Source organism: Sinocyclocheilus grahami, unplaced genomic scaffold (assembly GCF_001515645.1).
Source record: "Sinocyclocheilus grahami isolate Dianchi unplaced genomic scaffold, SAMN03320097.WGS_v1.1 scaffold1330.1, whole genome shotgun sequence".
In the NCBI taxonomy this organism is placed as follows: domain Eukaryota; kingdom Metazoa; phylum Chordata; class Actinopteri; order Cypriniformes; family Cyprinidae; genus Sinocyclocheilus; species Sinocyclocheilus grahami.
The window spans coordinates 133,898-156,367 of NW_015506509.1; the positions used below are offsets into that span (position 1 = coordinate 133,898).

The 22,470-nt window shown below is 36.7% G+C and overlaps 1 protein-coding gene across 2 annotated transcripts in view; it reads right to left on the reverse strand.

Moving 5' to 3' along the window:
• LOC107569297 (metabotropic glutamate receptor 4-like) overlaps positions 1–22,470 on the reverse strand; it is a 181,369-nt gene that overhangs the window by 117,557 nt on the left and 41,342 nt on the right. For both annotated transcript variants that reach the window (XM_016255349.1, XM_016255350.1), the window contains exon 2: positions 19,180–20,073. In XM_016255349.1, the coding sequence (XP_016110835.1) occupies positions 19,180–19,707 (528 nt within the window). In that variant the 5' untranslated portion in view covers positions 19,708–20,073. The remainder of the gene's footprint in view (positions 1–19,179; positions 20,074–22,470) is intronic.

The window sequence follows — 22,470 nt, forward strand, 5'->3', positions numbered from 1 at the left end:
AATCTTACATGCAATTCCATATGTTCTTAATGAATATTTACATAATTGCAGAGAAGCGTCCTTAAAACAGAGGGTGGAATATAAGCGGGTTTTATACAGTCACTCGACTTCATTAGGCGAGTTGGGGGAGGAAGCTCTGTGGATGGTTGGGAGCAAAAGCTGGTGGAGAGAATGAGGCACAAGAGAATCATTTACAATCTCCTCATCACTCACACTGCTCCAGACCCGCGTGAAATGGTCCTCCTCCCTCCCACATCCAGTGGTCTGCCCAGAATTCAGCGCTGGGATAACTCCACACGAAACGAGATGGTGCTCTAAAGGAAACGGAGTCCCCACAGGCCTGACGTGCTCTCGCTGTGTACAGTGTGCATTTGTCCAGATTTCCCATAAGACACTGTGCTTTATTTTATGATGCAGTTTTTGTTTATCAGTGCTGACAGCGTTAACACTCTGTGGACACCAGCCATACTGAGATCGGCTGTTATGACCATAAAGTCAAGCAATATTTCACCATATATATACAATGGGCATAGAAAAGAATCACCCCCCTTTAAAATAATCATATTTTGTTGTTTTGCAGCCTGAAATGAAGATGTATACAGTTTTTGTTTTATCCAGTTGTATTTACTCAGTGCAACTTAAAACATCCGATTGAAAGATATAACACCATGTCAGAAAATAATTTTTAAAAAAGTAAAAAAAAAAAGAGAATCACCGAGTTGGAAAAAGGATCATATCCCAACAGAGTAAAGGCTGTAATTATAGCAAAAAACATTTCAACAAAATACTGACGCAAAGAGGTGATCCTTTTTCCAACTCAGTGATTCTGTTTTTTTTCTGACATGTTGTTGTTATTTCTTTCACTTGGATGTTATAAGTTGCACTGAAAAAATACAGAATTGAAAGATATAACACCATGTCAGAAAATAATTTTTAAAAAAGTAAAAAAAAAAGAGAATCACCGAGTTGGAAAAAGGATCATATCCCAACAGAGTAAAGGCTGTAATTATAGCAAAAAACGTTTCAACAAAATACTGACGCAAAGAGGTGATCCTTTTTCCAACTCAGTGATTCTGTTTTTTTTCTGACATGTTGTTGTTATTTCTTTCACTTGGATGTTATAAGTTGCACTGAAAAAATACAGCTGGATAATACAAAAACTGTGTCTGTCTTCATTTCAGGCTGCAAAGCAACAAAATTTGATTATTTTAAAGGGGGATGATTCTTTTCTTTACCCACTGTACTGTATAGGCCTACTACACTATGTATAGGTCATTGTATAGGTCATGTATAGGTCATTCCTAAAATCCAGTGTTTAAGTGTAAAATAATATGCATTTGTTGTACTTCAAGGAAGTATGACAGAAATATGCTTTGGTCAGTTCAGGCACGTCATAAATATTAACTTGATTATTTATACAACAGTAGGAAAATGAAGAAGGAACATAGCAGGATGAAAATAAATCTAAAGTTCTCTCATGCAATTGAGAGTTAGCTTAAATGAGGGTGTGAACTTGTTTTAAAAAATAACATATAGGCCTATATTCATTTGTTTAACTTTGATATTTTCAAACAAAATGAAATATTGTAGACTGACAGAAACCTAATATCATACAAAATGCTGTTTTTCTCAAATACATATTGGCCACAATTATTGACACCCCTATGAATTATTATTAAAATATCTCTGAAGAACATTCCAATTCATATGTACAATTTTTAGTACACCAGGATGACAACGAATATGAAACTGTCCAGCCATGACTTCCTGTTTCACATGAATATACAGTGGTGTGAAAAGGTTTTTGCCCCCTTCCTGTTTTTTTTTTATTTTTTTGCATATTTGTCACACTTAAAAGATTCATTTCATCAAACTAATTTTAATATTACACAAAGATAATGCAAGTAAATGCAAAATGCAGTTTTTAAATGATGATTTCTTTTATTAAGGAAAAAAAACTGTCCAAACCTGCCTGGCCTTACGTGAAAAAGTAATTGCCCCCTAAATCTAATAACAACTGCAATCAAGTGTTTGCGATAACTGGCAATGAGTCTTTCATATCGCTGTGGAGGAATTTTGGCCCACTCTTCTTTGCAGAATTGTTTTAAAGTTAATTGCAGTTCTTTTATGATTTAGCAGGAGGGGGCAATTCCTTTTTCACGTAGGGCCACGTAGGTTTGGACAGCTTTTTTCCCTTAATAAATGAAATCATAATTAAAAAACAGCATTTTGTATTTACTTGCATTATCTTTGTGTAATATTACAATTTGTTTGATGATCTGAATCTTTTAAGCGTGACAAATATGCAAAAAAAATCAAAAACAGGAAGGGGGCAAAAACCTTTTCACACCACTGTAAATATGAGGGGAAAACAAAGGCCAAATTCCCTTAATCATCCATTAGAATGAGAAAAGCCAAAGAATCTAGTTCTGATGTGCAGCAAAAGATTGTTGAGCTTCACATAATAGAAAGTGGCTATAAGAAAATATCTGAAGCATTGGAAATTCCCATTTCTACCATCAGGGCAATAATTAAGAACTTCCAATAAACAGAAAATATTAAAAATCTGCCTGGAAGAGGACGTTTGTCTATACTGTCTTAAAACAAGGCGATTAGGACAGTGTGAGTGACCAAAGACTCTCCAAGGAACATAGCTGGAGAATTGCAGAAAATAGTTGAGTCTTGGAATATATTTGGAATAAGCATATATATATACAGTATTTTACAATCAAAATTAATTGGGATGACTCACAAATCCAACAACAGAAAACTGTTGCATTTGTTCTGATTAAATTTCACCAAGGCTCACAGATGGCTTAGCTCACCTTCAAGCACCTGAGCTGGTTTTATGAGTGATGAAGGCATGATAAAAAACGTGTTTGGGGTGGAAAATATTGATTTGGTGTTGAAATGCTGCTTTATTTCAAAGAAGCGTAATAATATCATACAATTGGGAATTTTTGGAAAACAATGTTATCTGTGCTTCAGCCTCTGTTTCTGGGTTATGTAGTCCTCTTTTCGGTTAAATCTGAATTCAGTTCTCCACACACCCACTCTCAGATCCATTAAGGCTTTGTCTTGTGCACAGCAACCTCATCCTTCTGAGCCATTGGTCTAAAGAGTGAGCAGCTTGGAAACTGTCTCCAAGTGCAATTGATCCATGCATTTCAGTGTCTCATTTACCCGAAATGCATTTCTAACGTCCACCTCGCCTCAGAATGAAGGTGCCCTCGGCTCAATGATGCATATGGAAAATTCTGAAAATCAGCGAGGGAGAAACAAAACCGTCCAGACAAAATTAATTATTTCAGCTCATCAAAATGCTCTACTTAGTATGTGTTATTCTGAAGACACATAGAAATGCAAATAGTGTTGTGGTAAACCATAGGGGAAAAAGATAGAAAAATGTTAACCGTAATAAACTTGTTGCAAGCTAATGGTCTAATACGAAATTGTTTCATTTACAAAAAGCAGCTTAAACGTGACTCATGATTATGATCTAATGTAAAAACAACAACAAAAATGCAATATCACACTTATGTCCTAACGTCTTTTCTTACTGTAAAAGCCCTGGAATTAATCAGTTTATTTCATGTCCATAATTTAACCAACCTTTTTATGTTAACATATATCGGAGGGAATATGAATAATTAAAACAATACAAAAAACCAACAGCCTGGAGGGACTGCACACTATTGTGCATTCCATTGTATGCCATTACTCCGGACCCATAAATCCTAGGAAACGCAGGCTTAGATTGAGGTATCTATTGCATTAGCGTAGTGAAATGCAATAATGTAACAACTGTTCATTTAAGCACACTTTATAACTCATGGAATCTGATACATAAATAAAGAATCTGAGCTTGGTTAACATGTGACTTAACATGCCACATAATCTTGGACCTATGATATTTAGGATTCAGTGGAATAATATGAAGGTTTTGATTTGATAACTAACACAAATACAGTAGGGTCCAAAAGTCTGAGAAGTTTTGTGAAAATCCTTCTATTTTTTATATATAATATAATATATTACATTGTAATAATATTTCACAATATCACATAGTACTGTCTTGATGAGCATAAGACTTCTTAAAAAATCTATAATATAATATTATATAGAAATATATATAAAATATGTAATATATAAAATATATAATATAGTGTAATATGATACACAATTTTATTAAAAATTGTAGCAAAAATATATCATTAACAAAACCTGCTTATCCATGAAATCCAAAATTATTTATTAATAATTAATAAAATAGGGAAGGAACTTGGAAAGGAACTTTCTTATTATTTAGTAACTAGTACAGAATCTTAAAATATACCTTATTCATACATATCTTTTTTGATTTGCTATTTTCCAACTCGTAAAACATGTTTATTTCCATGTCTAAATAAGATTCCAGATTTTCAATGCAGTCCCAGACGTTTGGACATCACAGTATTATTTACTCTTATTTATCCAGCTGATTTGGGGTGTACATAAAGCATGTCTCAAATAATGCCACTGCCTTCTTCCTTATTCTAAGTTTTGAAGCAATGAGAAACTACATTCATAATTTACCCTCGCTGCCCACCTGCAATGCTGCTATTATATAGTTCAATGGACCATATGCCTAACAGCAAAGTATTAAATCAGACATGACTGAGGCCATCTGGAATCAATACCTCTCTGTTTTGCATCCTCAGACTCTACTACGAAGACTGCACCAACATAAAGTGTGATTATGGCCACGGGCATTATGACGACATTTCATTCTTACGGTTTGTGGCCATAAAAGACTGATGTGATGTATGACCATGATTTACACATTGCTCGTAATATTCTTGTTTTGTCTTTTTGTAGCACAACATAGGTCTGGAATCACATGCTACAGAAATAAAATGCTAAATGCAAAATGTCCATATACACTAACAAGGAATGTGAAAAGAGAACCTCCTCACAGGGCAAATTAAGGTGAGGGATCCATGTTGGAATAATCTCTGGAAAGAATGAAGCCGATGTTTTCAGACATCGAGTGTTGTGACTGGCAGGTTGCAGTTTCATTAGGAACTACATAAAATCTCAAGTCAATAAACATCAATAGCCTCAATAGCTGCTGTTATAAATTGCAGTACATAGCCAATGAGATGTCAGAAGCATGCAGCAAGTATTGGCTACCATGCAGCTTTAACAGCAGAACATAATTGCATCCCATTTCCTGTTGGTTGATCCATAGATTGAGCCAACCATTCAATGACATTCCAAAGATGTTCCATAGGGTTCACATTCTACAAACAAGGATATTTCATTCTGAAATCAGATCAATTCTAAAGTCTCTAATTTATCCATCACAGAAGCATTTGGCTTTGCCAAGTTAGGTGAGCAATGGACAGCAAAGTAAATCAAGGACACTGGTGATTCTAGAAAATCACAACTTAAAAACATCCAAACCATTACAGCACGTCCAATACCCTGAACAATTTCCCATTGATGTCTAATTCGATTTTTCCCTTGCCTATGTGAGGTGCACAGACCGATGATGCAGCAACGGCAATGGGTTTTGAAAAGGACTTCAGGTACTGAAACTCTAATAACATTGTGAACATTGCACAATCATTATGTATTTTAGGGCGCTTATGAGGTGCATCATGTTCACTGCAACAGCTGTCTTCCTGAAAAAGTATGGTCCCAGAACTTTCTTGACATGATGGATCGTTGTAACTCTACATCATGTAACTGCATCTACTATCTGTTCTCTTTCTAAATCACTTAAATAACACACTCTGCCCATTATCGCATGAAACAGCATAGTATATAGTAACTGAATTTCCCGGTATTGTGAGCAGTATACATTACAGACACACACACACACACACACACACACACACATATACTGTATATCCATTTTCCAAACCGCATGCCCTACACAAACACACACACGTATACATACTGTACACACATAGATACATAAGCTATATCTTTCAGCTTGGGGTCAGCTAGATTTTTTTTAAAGAAATTAATACTAGTATTCAGCAAGGGTGCATTAAATTGATAGTGAAAGTAAAGTCATTTACATTGATTTGTAGCTCATATCAATTTTGTTATTTGACTTTCTATTCATAAAAGAATTCTAAAAAAATGTATCAGTTTCCACAAAAATATTAAGCAAAACTGTTCTCAACACTGATAACAATAAGAAATGTTTCTTAAGCAGCAAATCAGCATATTAGAGTGATTTGTAGAATGATTTCTGAATCATGTGACACTGAAGACTGGAGTAATGGTTGCTGAAATTCTAGCTTTGCCATCACATGAATAAATTACTTTTTAAAATATTAAAATATAAAACAGTTATTTTAAATTATAATAATAAACAACAATATTACAGTTTTAGTGCATTTGACCAAGTAGAGATTTCTTTAAAAAAATAAAAAAATTATACCATCCCCATATATAAACAAGTGGCATCTGAAAAACTTTTTAAAATTACTTTTAACCAACTGCTTTCAGTGTGACTTTATTGATTTTATTATCCAATGCAAAGACAGTTAATACATTTTAAGTGTGGTTTAAATGTTCAGATACTTTTTGGGGCCACAGTATTTGTGTGGTATACACATACAAATATGTTTGTGCGTGTGATTTGACACTAAAACATAAATGACATTACTGGGTCATCCATCTACTCAGAAAGCAAGAAAAAAGCTTCCATTGTTACGTTTTTTATTATGGCACCCCTATAAGACCTCTGGTCAGTGTGTCCAGTTTGAAAGCTTGGGTTAGTTGGGTAAGTATCTGGCACTGAGATGAGGAGACAGGTAATGCTTGAGTCAGTGCCCGAGTCCCTTTTTGGACATTATTAGGGTTTTACTGCTTTGTAGTAGAGCGCGCTAATGCTCAAAAACAAAAGAGTCCATTGCCAAGATCTGCCTAGTAAATGAACTCTTCCGGCTCAGGGAGCAACTTTAAGAGGCACTCTACATAAAAGCAATAACACACAGCTGTTTCCTCTCTCGTGGTCTGACTGCATGCTTGATGCTTTCCGAGTTTTGATTTTCTCCTGAGCACAGAAGTACCAGATTTTTTTCTTTTGGTTTTCCTCTTTATGTCAACCTGCTGTAATGGCTGCATGATGTGATGATGTGGTGACATGTATGTGTCTTTTTTTGCATCAGGTAATGCTAAAAAACATGCTCTTTAAAAACAGAACAACATGCCTGTGAGTAACCAGTGTGGAAACATCGTCTTAATTTAGCAGCATGCTGAAATAGATGGACGGATGCTGTGAAGAAAGGAATATAGAGATAAATCCTAAACTTTACCCTTGTTCCCTTATTCATTTGTCTCCAAAGAGATTGGAGAGAGGGAGAGTGCGAGGCAAAGAGTGCAGTCTCTAAAGGCCCTTGTTGACGGAAACAAAGGCTGTGGAGAAAGTCTCTATAATAATCCCAATACCTACCTATTTGCTGACCTCCAACAACCTCAGAAGAAACGACTCTTATGAAGGTTTTAAGTTCAGATGAGGCCAGATTCAAAGAAAAGGAGAAAATGAAGGCTTCGAGAGGACATGGCTGCATCATCTCGTACAAGTGGCACATGTATTGAACTGAATTGAATCAAAACAAATCATCCAGATTTCAACAGCATTTCACTTCTACAGTTGTCCCAATGGAATAATTTCAGTTGTCAATACTAATGCCACCAAAATGTCATAAATAATCAATATAAATTCCAATCCCACAGCATAATTCAATAGCAACTGATGTGCTTTTGAACATCTGTGTGCTTTATTTATTTATAAGGTAAATATTAATATAAACTGCATTTCTTCACATATTTTGTTTATTTTCCAGTAAAAAGTAAAACAAGAAAATAAAAAATATTCCCCGGGTGATGCTACTCCATCAACCACAAACAGAGCATATAAAATACCAACAAAAAAAAAATTCTTAAAACGTCAGCAAGTAAAATACTGCAACATGACAATACAAGCAACAACAAAATCAGAAGTAGAACTGTTAGCGCTCCTGCTTAATAGAGAGCGTCTGGGTTTCGTGATCCTGGTTCTCGCACCTCAATCCATGCAGGGCTTTTGAGAAAGTCAGCGCGCGAGTGACAGTATGAGACTAATACACAATGTTTTTGCTCAAAACTCTGTGACCTAATGCAGATATAATAAACTGACGCATAAGTGTATTATGAGACAGAACGCAGACGTTTACCATCACAATGTGGGAATGATCAAGCAATATGACTGATGGATCGGCAGATAATCGTCTTTCTGCAAATCATTAAGAAATGTTATGGTTCTATTCTATTTAAAGAAATATGAGGTAAACGTGTGAATACATAATGTGCGCATATGCAAAAGTTTGTATGTTGTGTAGCGAAGCGCTGATAAAAAATAAATGGAAGCAAACGAGATTGAATATGTACAGGTTTGTTTCTCGTTATTCTATTCAAAATACACTCCCGACTGATTTCCTGGCAGAAATAAGAACTAGTGTCATTGTGACCAAATAATATCATAAATAGATAAAACGATTTTTTTTTTTGGGGGGGGGGGGGGTAATTTCAAAACAAATCGCACCCTGTATATATATATTTATTGAAGACATTATTCAATAAAATATTTTTACAAGAAAGCAGTAAAACAAAGCAATAAATTGATCAGTGAGTGGGCTACATTTACACCGTAAGCCTAATACACAGAACTTTTCACCAAAATCTTATTTTCTCTCCCACCTGTTTAAGTGCACTTAAGACAAAACCGACTATCCTTATATTAATACACCATCAAGTGGTTTCAAGATGCATATAAGCATTCGAAGCAGCCGCTTGTCAGTTAATCACTGAGTCTGTAGAAAGACTGGCATCTGTACATTTTTTACTGTAGTACCACTACTTCTGACATCCCTATGCAGTTCTGCCAGCGCTTTCCTGTACAGCTCCATTTGGTCCCATCACTATAGCAGACCATTAACCAGTGTGCTGTAACACAAATACTCTGACGTATGGCTATACACACACAATAGAGCATAGTGAAACAAAACACCCAAGCACGAAGGTTATACATCAACGTCGCTGCAGTGAGAAAATGAAAAGCTTTCATAAGGCGACCCATTCCGGCTGGTGCATTTGCCATTGAGTGCGCTTGACAGTGTAAACAGATTTGTTGGCCAGCTTGGCTATCACCCCTCAACTAATGGGGTTGAAGAGGAATGGGCACACCACGCAGATATTGAACAGGAGCGTTAATCTTGTAGGATATCAGACCGAATCAGACAATCTAAGATTTGGTCAAACATTAGGAGCACAAAAATTTGATTCAGCTGTCATTCCCCCAATGAGGTGTTAAATCAATACAGATATGGCTTCCCAGTTCTAAGCTTCACTTCTCATGTTTGCGCTCAAGAAGAAAGCTTAGACTTTAATAAGGAGCATGTAAACCATTTGCCGAGACTCTCTGAGCAAAGACAAATTCATCAGGCGTCATAGTCTATGAGCTCAATCATGGGGAGTTGTCAGGGGAAAATCGGATCTACCCACCACGCAAATAATGTACGCCGCCATCGTCTATCCTCTGCAGTGCACGCTGTTAGTGAACCAAGACAATCCTGTGAGCAAACAACACCAATCAGCTCAGAGAAATGGCTGCACTGATAAAGGTTGACTTGTTTTTAAAATGAGTGTTGACATGCAAAAAACAACTAACAAATGAACAAACAAAATAAATGAGAGCTAAGCTTGCAATCAAATTGTATTGTCAGGAGTTAGGCACACATATATCAGCGCAACGCCTGCTGGGAAACCTTTGGTACTTTGCGGTGATCTATGGCTTTGGCATTTCTGGGGTTGTTCGCTGCCCTGTAACACTATTAGCGCCACCTGTGTGAGCCTGAACATTTGCATCAAAAGAATAACTTGTCCACTCGTCCAACAATAAAGAAGGAAGAGAGTGTGTCCCACTAGAGAAATAATGAATTGATTTTTCATTTTTCTACTTTGTATTATCTATTTATTTATTTATTTTTACTGAATACCAGATACTCTTTGCAATGAAGAGTAGAAAGGGCTGGTGAGCTGCACAATTTAAAGGTTTGTTACTTCAAATGAAATTTGAATGAATCGCTTAAAGCCAAGTCTCTTTGTAAGCAAGTGATGCCTGTACTTCTCAGCAACTGGGGAATGCATCACACGCTCATTATATTTTCGGTTTAAGATTTTCTCTTTCATTTTCTCTGTCTTAAAAGGTCTTGCTCACATCTTGCACTGATATTAACTCTCTTTGATCTTGTCATGGTAGATAATTTGCTGCCCTGGCAAGACAAAATGTATTGTAATCTGAATGTGAAGTCTGAGGCTTCTGTTCTAGCAGAATGTTCACATTATTATATACAGCAGGCCAGGGGTCCGAGGCAAAATGTTTATGTGTGGGGCCCCTCTCCACTCTCTGGATCCAATGAGACTACATCACGGGCCAATCCTCATCCTCAACATTTCTGACAACAGTCCTGCGGTGAAGTCCAAAAGTCTGAAAGCACTGAAAATATTTTATATATATATATATATATATATATATATGTGTGTGTGTGTGTGGAAATGAACAAGTTAAATGTAAAATGCAAAAGGAAAAAAGGAAAACATTTAATTTATTTTTTTAGATTTCTGTAGGTCAATTTAAGTAAAAAAAAAAATCAAAGTTAAAAATTTTAAATTGTTATGCTGAATAAAAAAAAAAGAAGAAGAATTAGAAATAAATAAAATATTAAACAATAGCAATACAAATGTAAGCTATACACTACAATTCTAAAGTTTGGTTTATTTAATTAACCAATACTCTACTAATACTAATATTCAGCAAGGATACATTAAATTGAATCTAAAAGGACAGTAAAACTGTAGGAATGACTGCTGAAAATCTTTGCCATTACAGGAATAAATTACATTTGAATAAGTATTAAAATAGAAATAAAAAAGTATTTTAAATTGTAATAACATTTGATATGTTTGATTTCTGTTTTTACTGTATTTTGTTCAAATAAATAGCCATTGTGAGCATAAAAAAAATTATTTCAAAAATACTTTTAAAAATCTTACCCACCCCAAACTAGACAGCATTTTATATATGCACACATAAAATATAGTTTATATATATATATATATATATATATATATATATATATATATATATATATATATGAGGTAGCCGACTGCCATTACATGCAATCACTCTTGATGTGCTCCCTACTAAACAACATGAGCACTTTCTGTGTTCATTCAACATGACAGGGACTACAGGCAGATCAGTCTGTTTTGTTTTAAGAAGACATGATTCAGTCCTTGAATTAGCTATATCACCCCAGGTAGATTTGCACTAATTCACTTTTACAAGGATGCACTGGGGAAAAAAATGGGCCGTCAAACAAAGCAGAGCAACCTGCTTCGATATCGGAGCATTGTGAAAATGTGGCTCACACGATTCTTCCTCATGCATTGCATATTGCATACATTTTACAAGTTGACTCCTATTGTGGGTTTGCCTCTATACATCAAAATGTTACAGACTACAAAGTAAAATAAGACAGAACTGGCTCTTTAATTTTAGATGATTCTACTATGAAAAAATAGTAACAAGAAAGCATAGTATAGTGACTGTACAGAGCTATAAAACTGACATGGATCAGGAATCATAACCATGTATTCACCTGCAGTGTGAACAGAACCATGAGTCATCAGTGCGACATATATTCAAAGACAGCCTTGTTGTGTTTTTATGTGTGGTTCTGGTAACTAATAAAGATGTCAAAATGAGCTGTGTGTCACATGAAAGGTCCGGTCACTGTCTTCCGCCGACGCCAATCTCCTTAGTTTTGTGTGCGACTTCCATCTCCACTCAGGTATGAAAGCTGGTGCTGGTTCATTGATGCGCGCCTCGAATGGACTTCTGTCTCGTCAACTTTACAGTAATAATGATGTCACCATCTTTGATATCAAATGATGGCAAGTTTGCTTCAGAAATCAAAGAGACCCAGTGTGGTATTTTTCTCCCGACGAGTAAAAGCCCCATCTGTCACACAGGAAGAGAGACTATTTATTTGTCATAACCTATACTGAAAAGAAAGCAAATGAAAGTAAATGGAGGCCTGTTGAAAGCATTTGCATTTTTGAATCCGTGAAAGTTCATACAGTGGGTACGGAAAGTATTCAGACCCCCTTAAATTTTTCAATCTTTGTTATATTGATATAGAGAAAAATTTTACACTCATGGCTGTATTTGATCAAAAGGGTGCTTCTACTAAATACTGAGCAAAGGGTCTGAATACTTAGGACCATGTGATATTTCAGTTTTTCTTTTTTAATAAATCTGCAAAAATGTCAACAATTCTGTGTTTTTCTGTCAATATGGGGTGCTGTGTGTACATTAATGAGGAAAAAAAATGAACTTAAATGATTTTAGCAAATGGCTGCAATATAACAAAGAGTGAAAAATTTAAGGGGGTCTGAATACTTTCCGTACCCACTGTATATCACACATTGCCATGTAAATTATTCAATTTACAGCACTCTAAACAAACAAAAAGATATAGAGAAAAATTTTACTTGTCCCTGAGACCTACCATCTCAACAAAAAAAAAACCCCACCATAAACCAGGAATTTTATGAAAAGCTTCAATGCTTCAGATAACAATGTGGATCAATTGCAATTATCCTGGTCTATAGGCATAGCAATTGCCGTTGTCTGGGGTAAATTCAATGATTCATTTTAAATGTCAACATTGTGCGTGCTTGCATCTGTTCTCTCGTGAACCATGCTAGAAAATCTGTAACACCACTTATTGACTGATAAGCAATAGTCTAGCTTTGCACATGTGATTTGAGTAAATAAGAATTAATTTTCCATAAATGCACAGCAGTGCCTCCCTGAACATTAAATAAGAATTGGATTGGCATTGGATTGCAAACTTAGAGATGAAGTGGGTATTTTTAATTTTTTTTTGTCAAAAATACTTTCTCATCTTTCCAGCCTAATATAAACCAAGACACCTAGATGTACAGTATACCTTCAATAGGTTGATTTCCCCTGAAAAAAATGTAAATACTGTGATGCTATGAAAACATTTTCCAGTTAAACTGAGCATCTCAACCACCTAGCAACATTAGTTTTATGGCTTAAGATTCGGTCGTGGCTATCCTCTTGTTTTATCCAATGGCAGGCAGGGAGTGTTCAGCAAACTTGTTGAAAAACAGTTTCATCCTGTCGCCAAAGAAATTCCACGCTTCACCTTTAGGGTTTAAATGCTGAGAGATTACCTCACTGAAACAAATAGGTGAACCGTGCTGGAAGATCTAATTGCTTTTCTCAGTTTCTCTTTGAAAACTGCTCTTTTTGCTTTCTCTTCCAACATCACTTCAAATATACTGTAGCCATCAGCAGTGATTTTTGAAGTTACTTGGTGAGAGCAGTCAGGTCAGAATCCTAGGCGGAAAGACTTAAGAACACAAAGAAACGATAAGACGGAGGAAAATAGAGCAATATGTCAGACATTTGAGTGGAAACAGACAGTGAGACAGCCGTGTAAACAGGCCAATTTAAGAGTGAGTGTTAACAATTCTTATAGCGACCCTTCCCTGGCTCTCTGAAACTCTTTATAACTCACTGGCGCTAAAACAATCCAACATCCAGACAGACAAAACAACCATTGAGAGAGTTTATATCATGAATCGACTGTCCTCCTCAAAGTGTCTGGGTGGGAATGAGGGTTTGAAATGGGGGTGTAAAAACTCTACAGACAATTACATTGCCCTCCGATTTAATAGCTAAATTACAGGCGCAGCTACAAACCATGTGGCATAAACATTCACAGCCTGCTGAAAGCACAACAACATTGATCAGTGATGTACGTGAATACAAAACTCAGTGCAAGCAGGCAATGATTGTTGTTATTAATTAAAGCTAATTATCACCCTGAAAATGTTTTGAAACCATTGACCTTTTTCGGATTGAAAGTAAAGAACTTCTGTTAATGTCAACATGAAATGCCATTTGCAAACCATGCACTTGTGAGTTAAATGGGATGTTCAACAAGAAAAAAAATGTTGGGTGGGGCCTGATTTTATCCATTGGATAGCATTGAATAGATTGTAAAGACTGGTCTTGGACGTCGTTGGTGGGGAGGGGCTGATAAATATGACAGCAAAAAACGTATTACATTCTGTGATTTGTTTTGCTTTGGAACCATGCACAATAGGATAAGGAATGTGGTTTAGGAAAGTACATGGGGTACATTTATATTTTTATGTTGACTTCAACACAAAAAACCAAAAAAGTAAAAATAAACATGTCATGTACATAAATTTGGATAATATTATTACTAAAATAAAATAGTCTGCTATTGTTTAATATCGTAGCTGTGAACCCAGGGAAAATAATAATAATAATAATAAAGAAAACAATTCTGATGGTCTGCCATCACATACATTTTTAACAGACTGTTTGCATTATTACTACGATAGTAGGGTAGTTTTGCTTTATAGCCATGAAAGTAAGAGACTCGGTAATAGCTAGAACATTATCAGTGCTGGTAAACATTTCACAAACCCAAAATGCTTCGGATAGTTTCATTTCAAGTCTTTTTGGAACAGAAAAATCAGGGATTACTCCAAAACAAGCTTCCATTTTATATTAGCAATAAGAGATGGCAAGAGGATGTGGATGTAACATTTATGACAGCTTTGAGTTTGACGGAGCAACTCTCTTGTTAGATAAATTGTGCTGGCAAATTTCACAAAACTCCAAACAACAGTTGCTTTTTCTTTCAGTCCAGCCTACTCTGAATGTGCTGTAGGATTTTTCAATACATAGATGTTGAGAAAGGGTAATTTGCTGTTATGTAATGCTGATGTGAAATATTAAACATGAAAAGCTCAGGACTGCCAAATCTATGCTAGAGAAAGTGCTTTTTGTTAACCCCCTAAACTGCACGCAGGTGGCAGACGTTACATCTTGAGCAGGGTGTTCTTGCAAGAGTATGGAGTTTTCTTTCTCCCTGGTGTGTGTGTGTGCGTGTGTGTGTGTGTGTGTGTGTGTGTGTGTGTGTGTGTGTGTGTGTGTGTGTGTGTGTGTGTGTGTGGGGAACAGAAAAATCAGGGATTACTCCAAAACAAGCTTCCATTTTATATTAGCAATAAGAGATGGCAAGAGGATGTGGATGTAACATTTATGACAGCTTTGAGTTTGACGGAGCAACTCTCTTGTTAGATAAATTGTGCTGGCAAATTTCACAAAACTCCAAACAACAGTTGCTTTTTCTTTCAGTCCAGCCTACTCTGAATGTGCTGTAGGATTTTTCAATACATAGATGTTGAGAAAGGGTAATTTGCTGTTATGTAATGCTGATGTGAAATATTAAACATGAAAAGCTCAGGACTGCCAAATCTATGCTAGAGAAAGTGCTTTTTGTTAACCCCCTAAACTGCACGCAGGTGGCAGACCTTACATCTTGAGCAGGGTGTTCTTGCAAGAGTATGGAGTTTTCTTTCTCCCTGGTGTGTGTGTGTGCGTGTGTGTGTGTGCGTGTGTGTGTGTGCGTGTGTGTGTGTGTTTGAGGTGGTGGGAGATGGTTGAGTGTGTGTATGCATGTGCATTTTTGTATGCAAGTATGCATTTTTCCTGCTTCTCAGTGCTTCGGATTCCATAATTGAAGACTAGTGAAACGCAAGCAAAAGGCCAATAGCTGCATCTGGTCCGAGAGCATGTTAAATTCAGTGAGAATGTCTGGGGCAAAAAATGCTTTTTGCTAATGCACAAATTATTTTACTGCCTTACAGCATACATAAGTTCTTTGAGCAGATGTGGCAGATATTTACATTTTTTTACTCTGTAATGCATATAGGCTTCTATCGCACGAGTACTGTGGTGGTACCGTGATGGTATCAGATGATGATTCCATGGTGCTTTGATAAATACACAGAGACAATATAAGGAGGAGACGTTGTTGTTCAAGACTTTCCTAGCTCAACATTTTTTATGGCACTATATTAAAATGTCTGATAAAAAATGATAGAAAATGACTTGGCCGTATATACAGTATATTTACTTTTAGTATCAATCATGAAAATATGTGAATTAATGTATTTTAATGTACTCATCACATTCTGTACAACAGTTGTTTCTGGACTCTAAATTTGATTGGACAGTCAACATTCCAAGGATATTGATTTACAGTCCAACAGAACTGCCAGTTTTCACTGTTTATGTCACTATTTGATTTTTTTCAGTGACTCGTTCTGCAAGTTAAATCGTTATGCCAGTAGGTGGCGACATACGTCATTGAGGCTGTCTCATTTCAGAAAAGCAACCATTAAAAATAGACTGATATTTGTTGTGAGGTGTAATTACTGTAGTGTAGTGTAATGTTTATTTTTGTTTTTGTTTTTCCTGAAATAAACCATCTTTGGTGGCTTATCTGGCCGAAAAATGCAAACTCTGGAGGGCACAGTCTTTGAAATGAGACACATCAAGTGAATTTATTTCTGAGAAAGTAATTGAATAATTTCTTTAGCGGAGATACAATAGACAAAGTAACTGGCTGTATTGTGTTTAAAATAGAACTTAAGTTTTTGTATTTTGAACTGCCGTATAAAAGCAGTATCACTTTTACACTAGCCATTATGTAAAAATACAGTTTTTAGCACAAGTTCAGCTAAAAAAAACAATTTTATATCAAAGTTTTCAGATTTTATCTTGAAAAGCAGCTGTGGCAATTTCACTCTTTTCCCATTTAAGTAGATCAGAACTGTACCTCCATTACCTAACATGCTGCCGAGGACTAACTTGCCTTAAAGGAACTTTGCATGTATCACAGTACTGAATGATTACACACCCTGGTACTTCAAATAAGACCATGATATTACTACGGTACATGCCCAAAATACCATGGTAATAATACCATGGTGCATTTTTTTGTCAGCTAAGACTCACAGTCTAATCCAACATTTCTCAGTCAAAATGAAAAGATCCCTCTTACCAGTCCTTCTTTTACACATTGTACTTTGATGGTCAAAGCTGAAGCCATTATCTAAGTGGATTATAAAAACATTACATCAGCTTCAACTGAAACCTTTTTCAGGCTTCCGGTAAAATGGCTCTGGATGCAATGAACACATGTTGTACATGAGTAGAGGAATTTGCAATGACTAGGAGGAACCGAGGCATTTATGCATAGAGTGCATGACAGTGCGGTGAGGTGCATCTTAATTTACTGCAGCTGAGGTGGGCAAGGCTAAGATAGATGTAGTGTGTACTTCTGATCTAAAGGTCAGTGTACTGATGATCTGAAAATCCTTATAAGAGGGTTTGCACAAAAGCGCTTAGTGAATTTATGAGCAAACTAGCTCCACCTGTAGCGAGGACTCTCCAGTTGCCCTGTCACTGCACCTGCTGCCTCTTTTTCTCAATAACGGCAGTGTTTTTGCTGTGAGCTTTAAATGCGCTTATATCAGCACTCATGCTCGAGGCCTGTCATCTCCACGCACCGCTGCAGAGTTTCCTCTGCCTGCGATCTGTCTTTGATCACAACTCTCTGACTGATGAATGGCACCATGTAGTCTGCATTTCAGAGGGTAAATATCCATTAATCGTTGGGCATCCGTCTCTGGGCGGCCTGGCTGAGGAATGAATGAGAATCGGCCTCGCTGACGCCAGGTCAGTGCTATTCTGAGCTAAACATGGAGTCCTGCATTATTCATATACCTGCTTTGTGAACATATGCAAATCTGATCTCCATACTCAAATTTTTCAAAACATAACCACGGTCCCCTGCAAAAGGGAGAGATATTTGATCTCTTAGGCTGAAGACTACATCAACGGATGCATGCAGAAGTTCCTAAAGAGCTTCTTTAATGGTTAGCCTTGAACTATACTAACTCTTATTGTCATGTTGATGTGCACAATTCACAGATTCAATTAACAATTCATACATTACATTTATAAAACATGCTACAATACATCATGTTAAACCCATAATCCACATTTACTATCTGCATCCCATATCGCATGTTAACTGAATCGCGGGTGCAAAACTATTTTATTTGCATATTCAGATTCTCTCCCCGAGGTGATCATCAAATTGTGAAAGTGTGCCGTTAAACATTCATCAAGATGAAGAATTACCCACCTCCATAACAATGTGAACATAACACTGAAAAGAATCAGATCTTGAAGACTGGAAGTGCTGTATCCTAATTCGGAAATATCTTGCAGTAAATATTCTGTTAACATTTGTTTGGAAATAGGCCATGTTTACATTATCAGATAGGAGCCTCGCAATTTGCACAGAATGAGTTGAGGAATGCTACTAACTTTGTTTGGTCGTGGCTAAGTGGATGTAAGAACCCCCAGATTGCTTTCTTATCAATTATACATTCACTGGGACACTGCTATCCACTCTGCTTACCAAAGGAGAAGACCAAACGGCAGAGGAAGAAAGATACAGATGCAACAGCAACAAAATCCAATCTCACACATCAGCATATTCATTTCAATCCTGTGAAAATAGCTGGTCTTCAGCATATGTTTTGTTTTTGAAGCTGGTTCGGTGGTACTTAACTTAAAGCAGCAAGACCTTTATGATCAGGAAGATCAACATCTACATGGCTTACGGTTTGCAACATTGTTAATTTAGATTTTTTTTTTTTTAATTGTTGTTTCCTTTTAGTCATGTGTTATGTCTTTTTTGGTTAAAATTCCATTTGAATTTAGTCAGCAGGCTAATTTTGTCATGCCGTTGTCAATAAATTCAAGCCAACCAATAATAAAATTAATAACATTATTTTATCAATAATTTATTATTATATCATATATAATCATTATTTATTATTTTATGTTTAATACTCTGTAAAAAATTATTTGTTTAATTTATCAATTTGATTTAATTATTATTATTTATTTATTTTATAGTTGTATTACTTTATAATACAATAGCACATGAGGATATTAAAGCTTTCAAAACTGTTATTCCTTTCATCAGTACATTCTTTGATCACTAGGTCAGCACAAAACCAGCCTGGACCAGCATGAAAATTCAGTTTAAACTGGGAAGAAGTAAATCATGATCAAGTTCAATCCAAATCCACACAAAAAAATAAATGAATAAAAAATAAAATAATGATTATGCTGTTTACCTTAAACAGGCGGAGGATATTAGCCACCATTATAGACACGGAACTGGACGACGCTCCAATGACGCCCACCACCCTTTCTGGCTTGGTAATGATGGGCGATCCTCCACCTTGGCACTTCACATCCGTGCCGTCCTTTTCGATGAGGGCCTGGACAAAAGTGAGAGACTGCTCCAGAGCGTGTGTGTCCCGCGAGCATGTGTCCAGAATGCGGGCACCCAGCGTGATATTTGGGAGCAGTTCATGGTCATTGTTGATGCGGTCCAGAGCAAAGAGCATAGCTTCCAGACGATGGATTCCCTTTTCCTTTTTTAGCTCACCGCAGGGTTTGCCCTCATGACCCCGGGCGTGAACTGGAAACAGGCCGCCCAATGAAATATCCCCATCAATCCGGATAGAGTTTAGATGCGTGTGGCCTGGACCTTTGGGCTTCGCAGCGAAAGCAGTCAGGAAGAGGTAGAGAAGAACCAATGCTGAGCCCTGACAGCGACGGTTGGTCCATCCAGCCATTTTGCCCATGACTGAAGACATTGTAGCAAGCCGGTTTCAACCAAAGTGTGTCTATTTTTGGATCTGAGATGTGTCACAACTGAGTTGACAGGTCAATGGAGACACCCTTTGACAGGGCACAATCTTTTAAAGTTCATAGTTATGTCACGTAGCGATAGATTTGTAATTGAATGGAATGCTCATCAGGTTCTTTAGGCAGCAGTTCTGCATCAATCCGCTTTATCTCCTGTCAAGGAACTTCCTCTAGAGTCCTTTGATGAGATTAAATGTTAACCGTACGTCTTTGGTCCCTTGCTCCCTCTAGGTTTCCAATCGCTCTGTCTCCTAGTGGAGGGTGTTGGGGGTCTTGTGCTATGAACACAAAGCTTCACCAGCCTGTGAGCCTTCCTGGAAAAAAAGATAGGAAAAAAGGAATAAGTAAGCATCAATACAGTCAGATGTTTCTGTATCAGTATGGGCATTGCAGCACTTATGTTCTTTTCCTTAAACTTTCCTTTGCAACATCTTACTGAAAACAGCTTCTTACTGAAAACCCCCTTGCTTTTTCTCACATGCTCCCTCTCTCTTCCTCTCTATTTTGAATTTAAAACGTTGCTATGGGCTCCCAATGTCGAGAGAAATATGCTTTGGCTGCCACATGTCTCTTTTCAACATTCTGAATGAAGGAGCTGCATTCCAATGAAGAGCTCCTATCCAACGAGTGAGATTATCTATGTAATGTGTTGTTTTCGTTTCCCCCCATCTGGAATGACAAGCTCTGATAAAGAAAATGAGTTTGGTTGATGAAAATTGTTCCGCACACACCATATACTGACAAAAAGCAGACCCTTTAATCTTTTGCCACTATGGTCACCGCAGGATATTTAAGTTCTTGGAATTAATTGTTATTTTGGTAACCTCGGGGTCATTAATTACTTTAAGAAATTAGATTTAATTTGTATGACACTGATCTTGATGTGGGTTGAGTTGCTTCCCATAACTTTGACAGTCACTGTTATCATTACTCCTTTAATTGTTGCCTAATTGGGTTAAAATTTACATACTGGAATATTCCATTAGCTTTCTGTGTTTTCAGAATGCATGTGCATATATTTGAGTTGCTGATTCTTCTGAACAGAAATTTTGATTTGATGGTGAGTGGCAAATACAGCAAATTAATCTAGACATATTTTTAATGCTTACACGTTATCGTTATCATGCACCATCACGATTCACTGCTTGACTTGTTTTCACCTCCTCCAGCACACTGAAGATATATTTTCTCTGCCATTTCATATGTATCTATTATTTTGGCAGAGTTATACATAGCTTTAAAATATCCCTTTATGTTGCTCTTTATTTACAGTACTGTATATTTTTAAATGATCACTAAATGCACAGTTAAGGTCTTGGATAGTTTCATAGAAATACTGTGCATTTCTTATTTTCAAGCCTTGATCCCAGCAAATCTATGTTGGCACTGTTTGGTTCACCTCACTTATTTACAAGGTGATAGAAAAAATCTCAGAAATTCTCTTTTATTCCTTTGTAAGTCTTACTGACCTGCTCTCATTCTTTCTTTTTTTCTTATCTCATCCTCTCTTCCCACCTCCTCCCCTATTAGTATACTATCCGCTGGCTCCACACTTCTCCTCTAGTGCACAGGCACTTCAAAGAATTACAACAGGGCCTCTGAAGTGACTCTGAAATGCTTTTTCAATGTTGGCAAATGTTCTTTGATATTAAAGAGTGAACTGGGGAATCCTTCTTCTGGGAAAAGTAGTTCGTGTGAGAGACCACGGTAAGGCTTGGTGCACATGTTCCACTCTCCCACGCTCTCAGCTAAGGGAAACATTGTCAAACACGTGAGAGATGGAACACAGCCTAGATTCAAAGGTGTTTGTCTTGAATGATTTACCTTTAGGTGTTGTTAACAGTGTTTGGGAGTAACTACAGTGCCTTGCGAATGTATTCATAACCCTTCATTTTTTTCACATTTTGTTTTGTTGCTGCCTTATGTTAAACTGCTTTAATTTTACACTCCATACACCATAATTGTCAAGCAAAAAAACATTCATACCTGTAGCGAATTTAGCTCATGGGGAAATATGAATAATTAACCATAACTTGTGAATGTCTTTGAGTGGCCCAGCCAGAGCCTGAGCTTGAACCCAATCAAATATTCTGGAGAAACCTGAAAATGTGCATCTGCACCATCCAACCTGACAGAGCTTGAGAGGTGAACAGGTGAGGTGAAGAATGGCAGATAATTGCCAAATGATGATGAGAAAAGCTTGTCGCATCAAACAAAAAAAGACTTGAGGCTGGTAAGGTGCTTCAGCTAAATATTTAGGTATGAATACTTATGCAATGTACTTATTTCAGTTTTTTATTTTTAATACATTTACGAAGTTGTGACAGTTCTGTTTTTGCTTTGTTAGTATGGTGTATGGAGTGTAGACTGATGTGGGAAAAAAAGTCATTTAAAGAAGTTTATCATAAGGCAGCAACATAACAGAATGTTACCTTCCAACAGGACAATGACCCTAAGCACACAGCAAGAGTGGCTTATAGACAACTGTGTGAATGTCTTTGAGTGGCCCAGCCAGAGCCTGAGCTTGAACCCAATCAAATATTCTGGAGAAACCTGAAAATGTGCATCTGCACCATCCAACCTGACAGAGCTTGAGAGGTGAACAGGTGAGGTGAAGAATGGCAGATAATTGCCAAATGATGATGAGAAAAGCTTGTCGCATCAAACAAAAAAAGACTTGAGGCTGGTAAGGTGCTTCAGCTAAATATTTA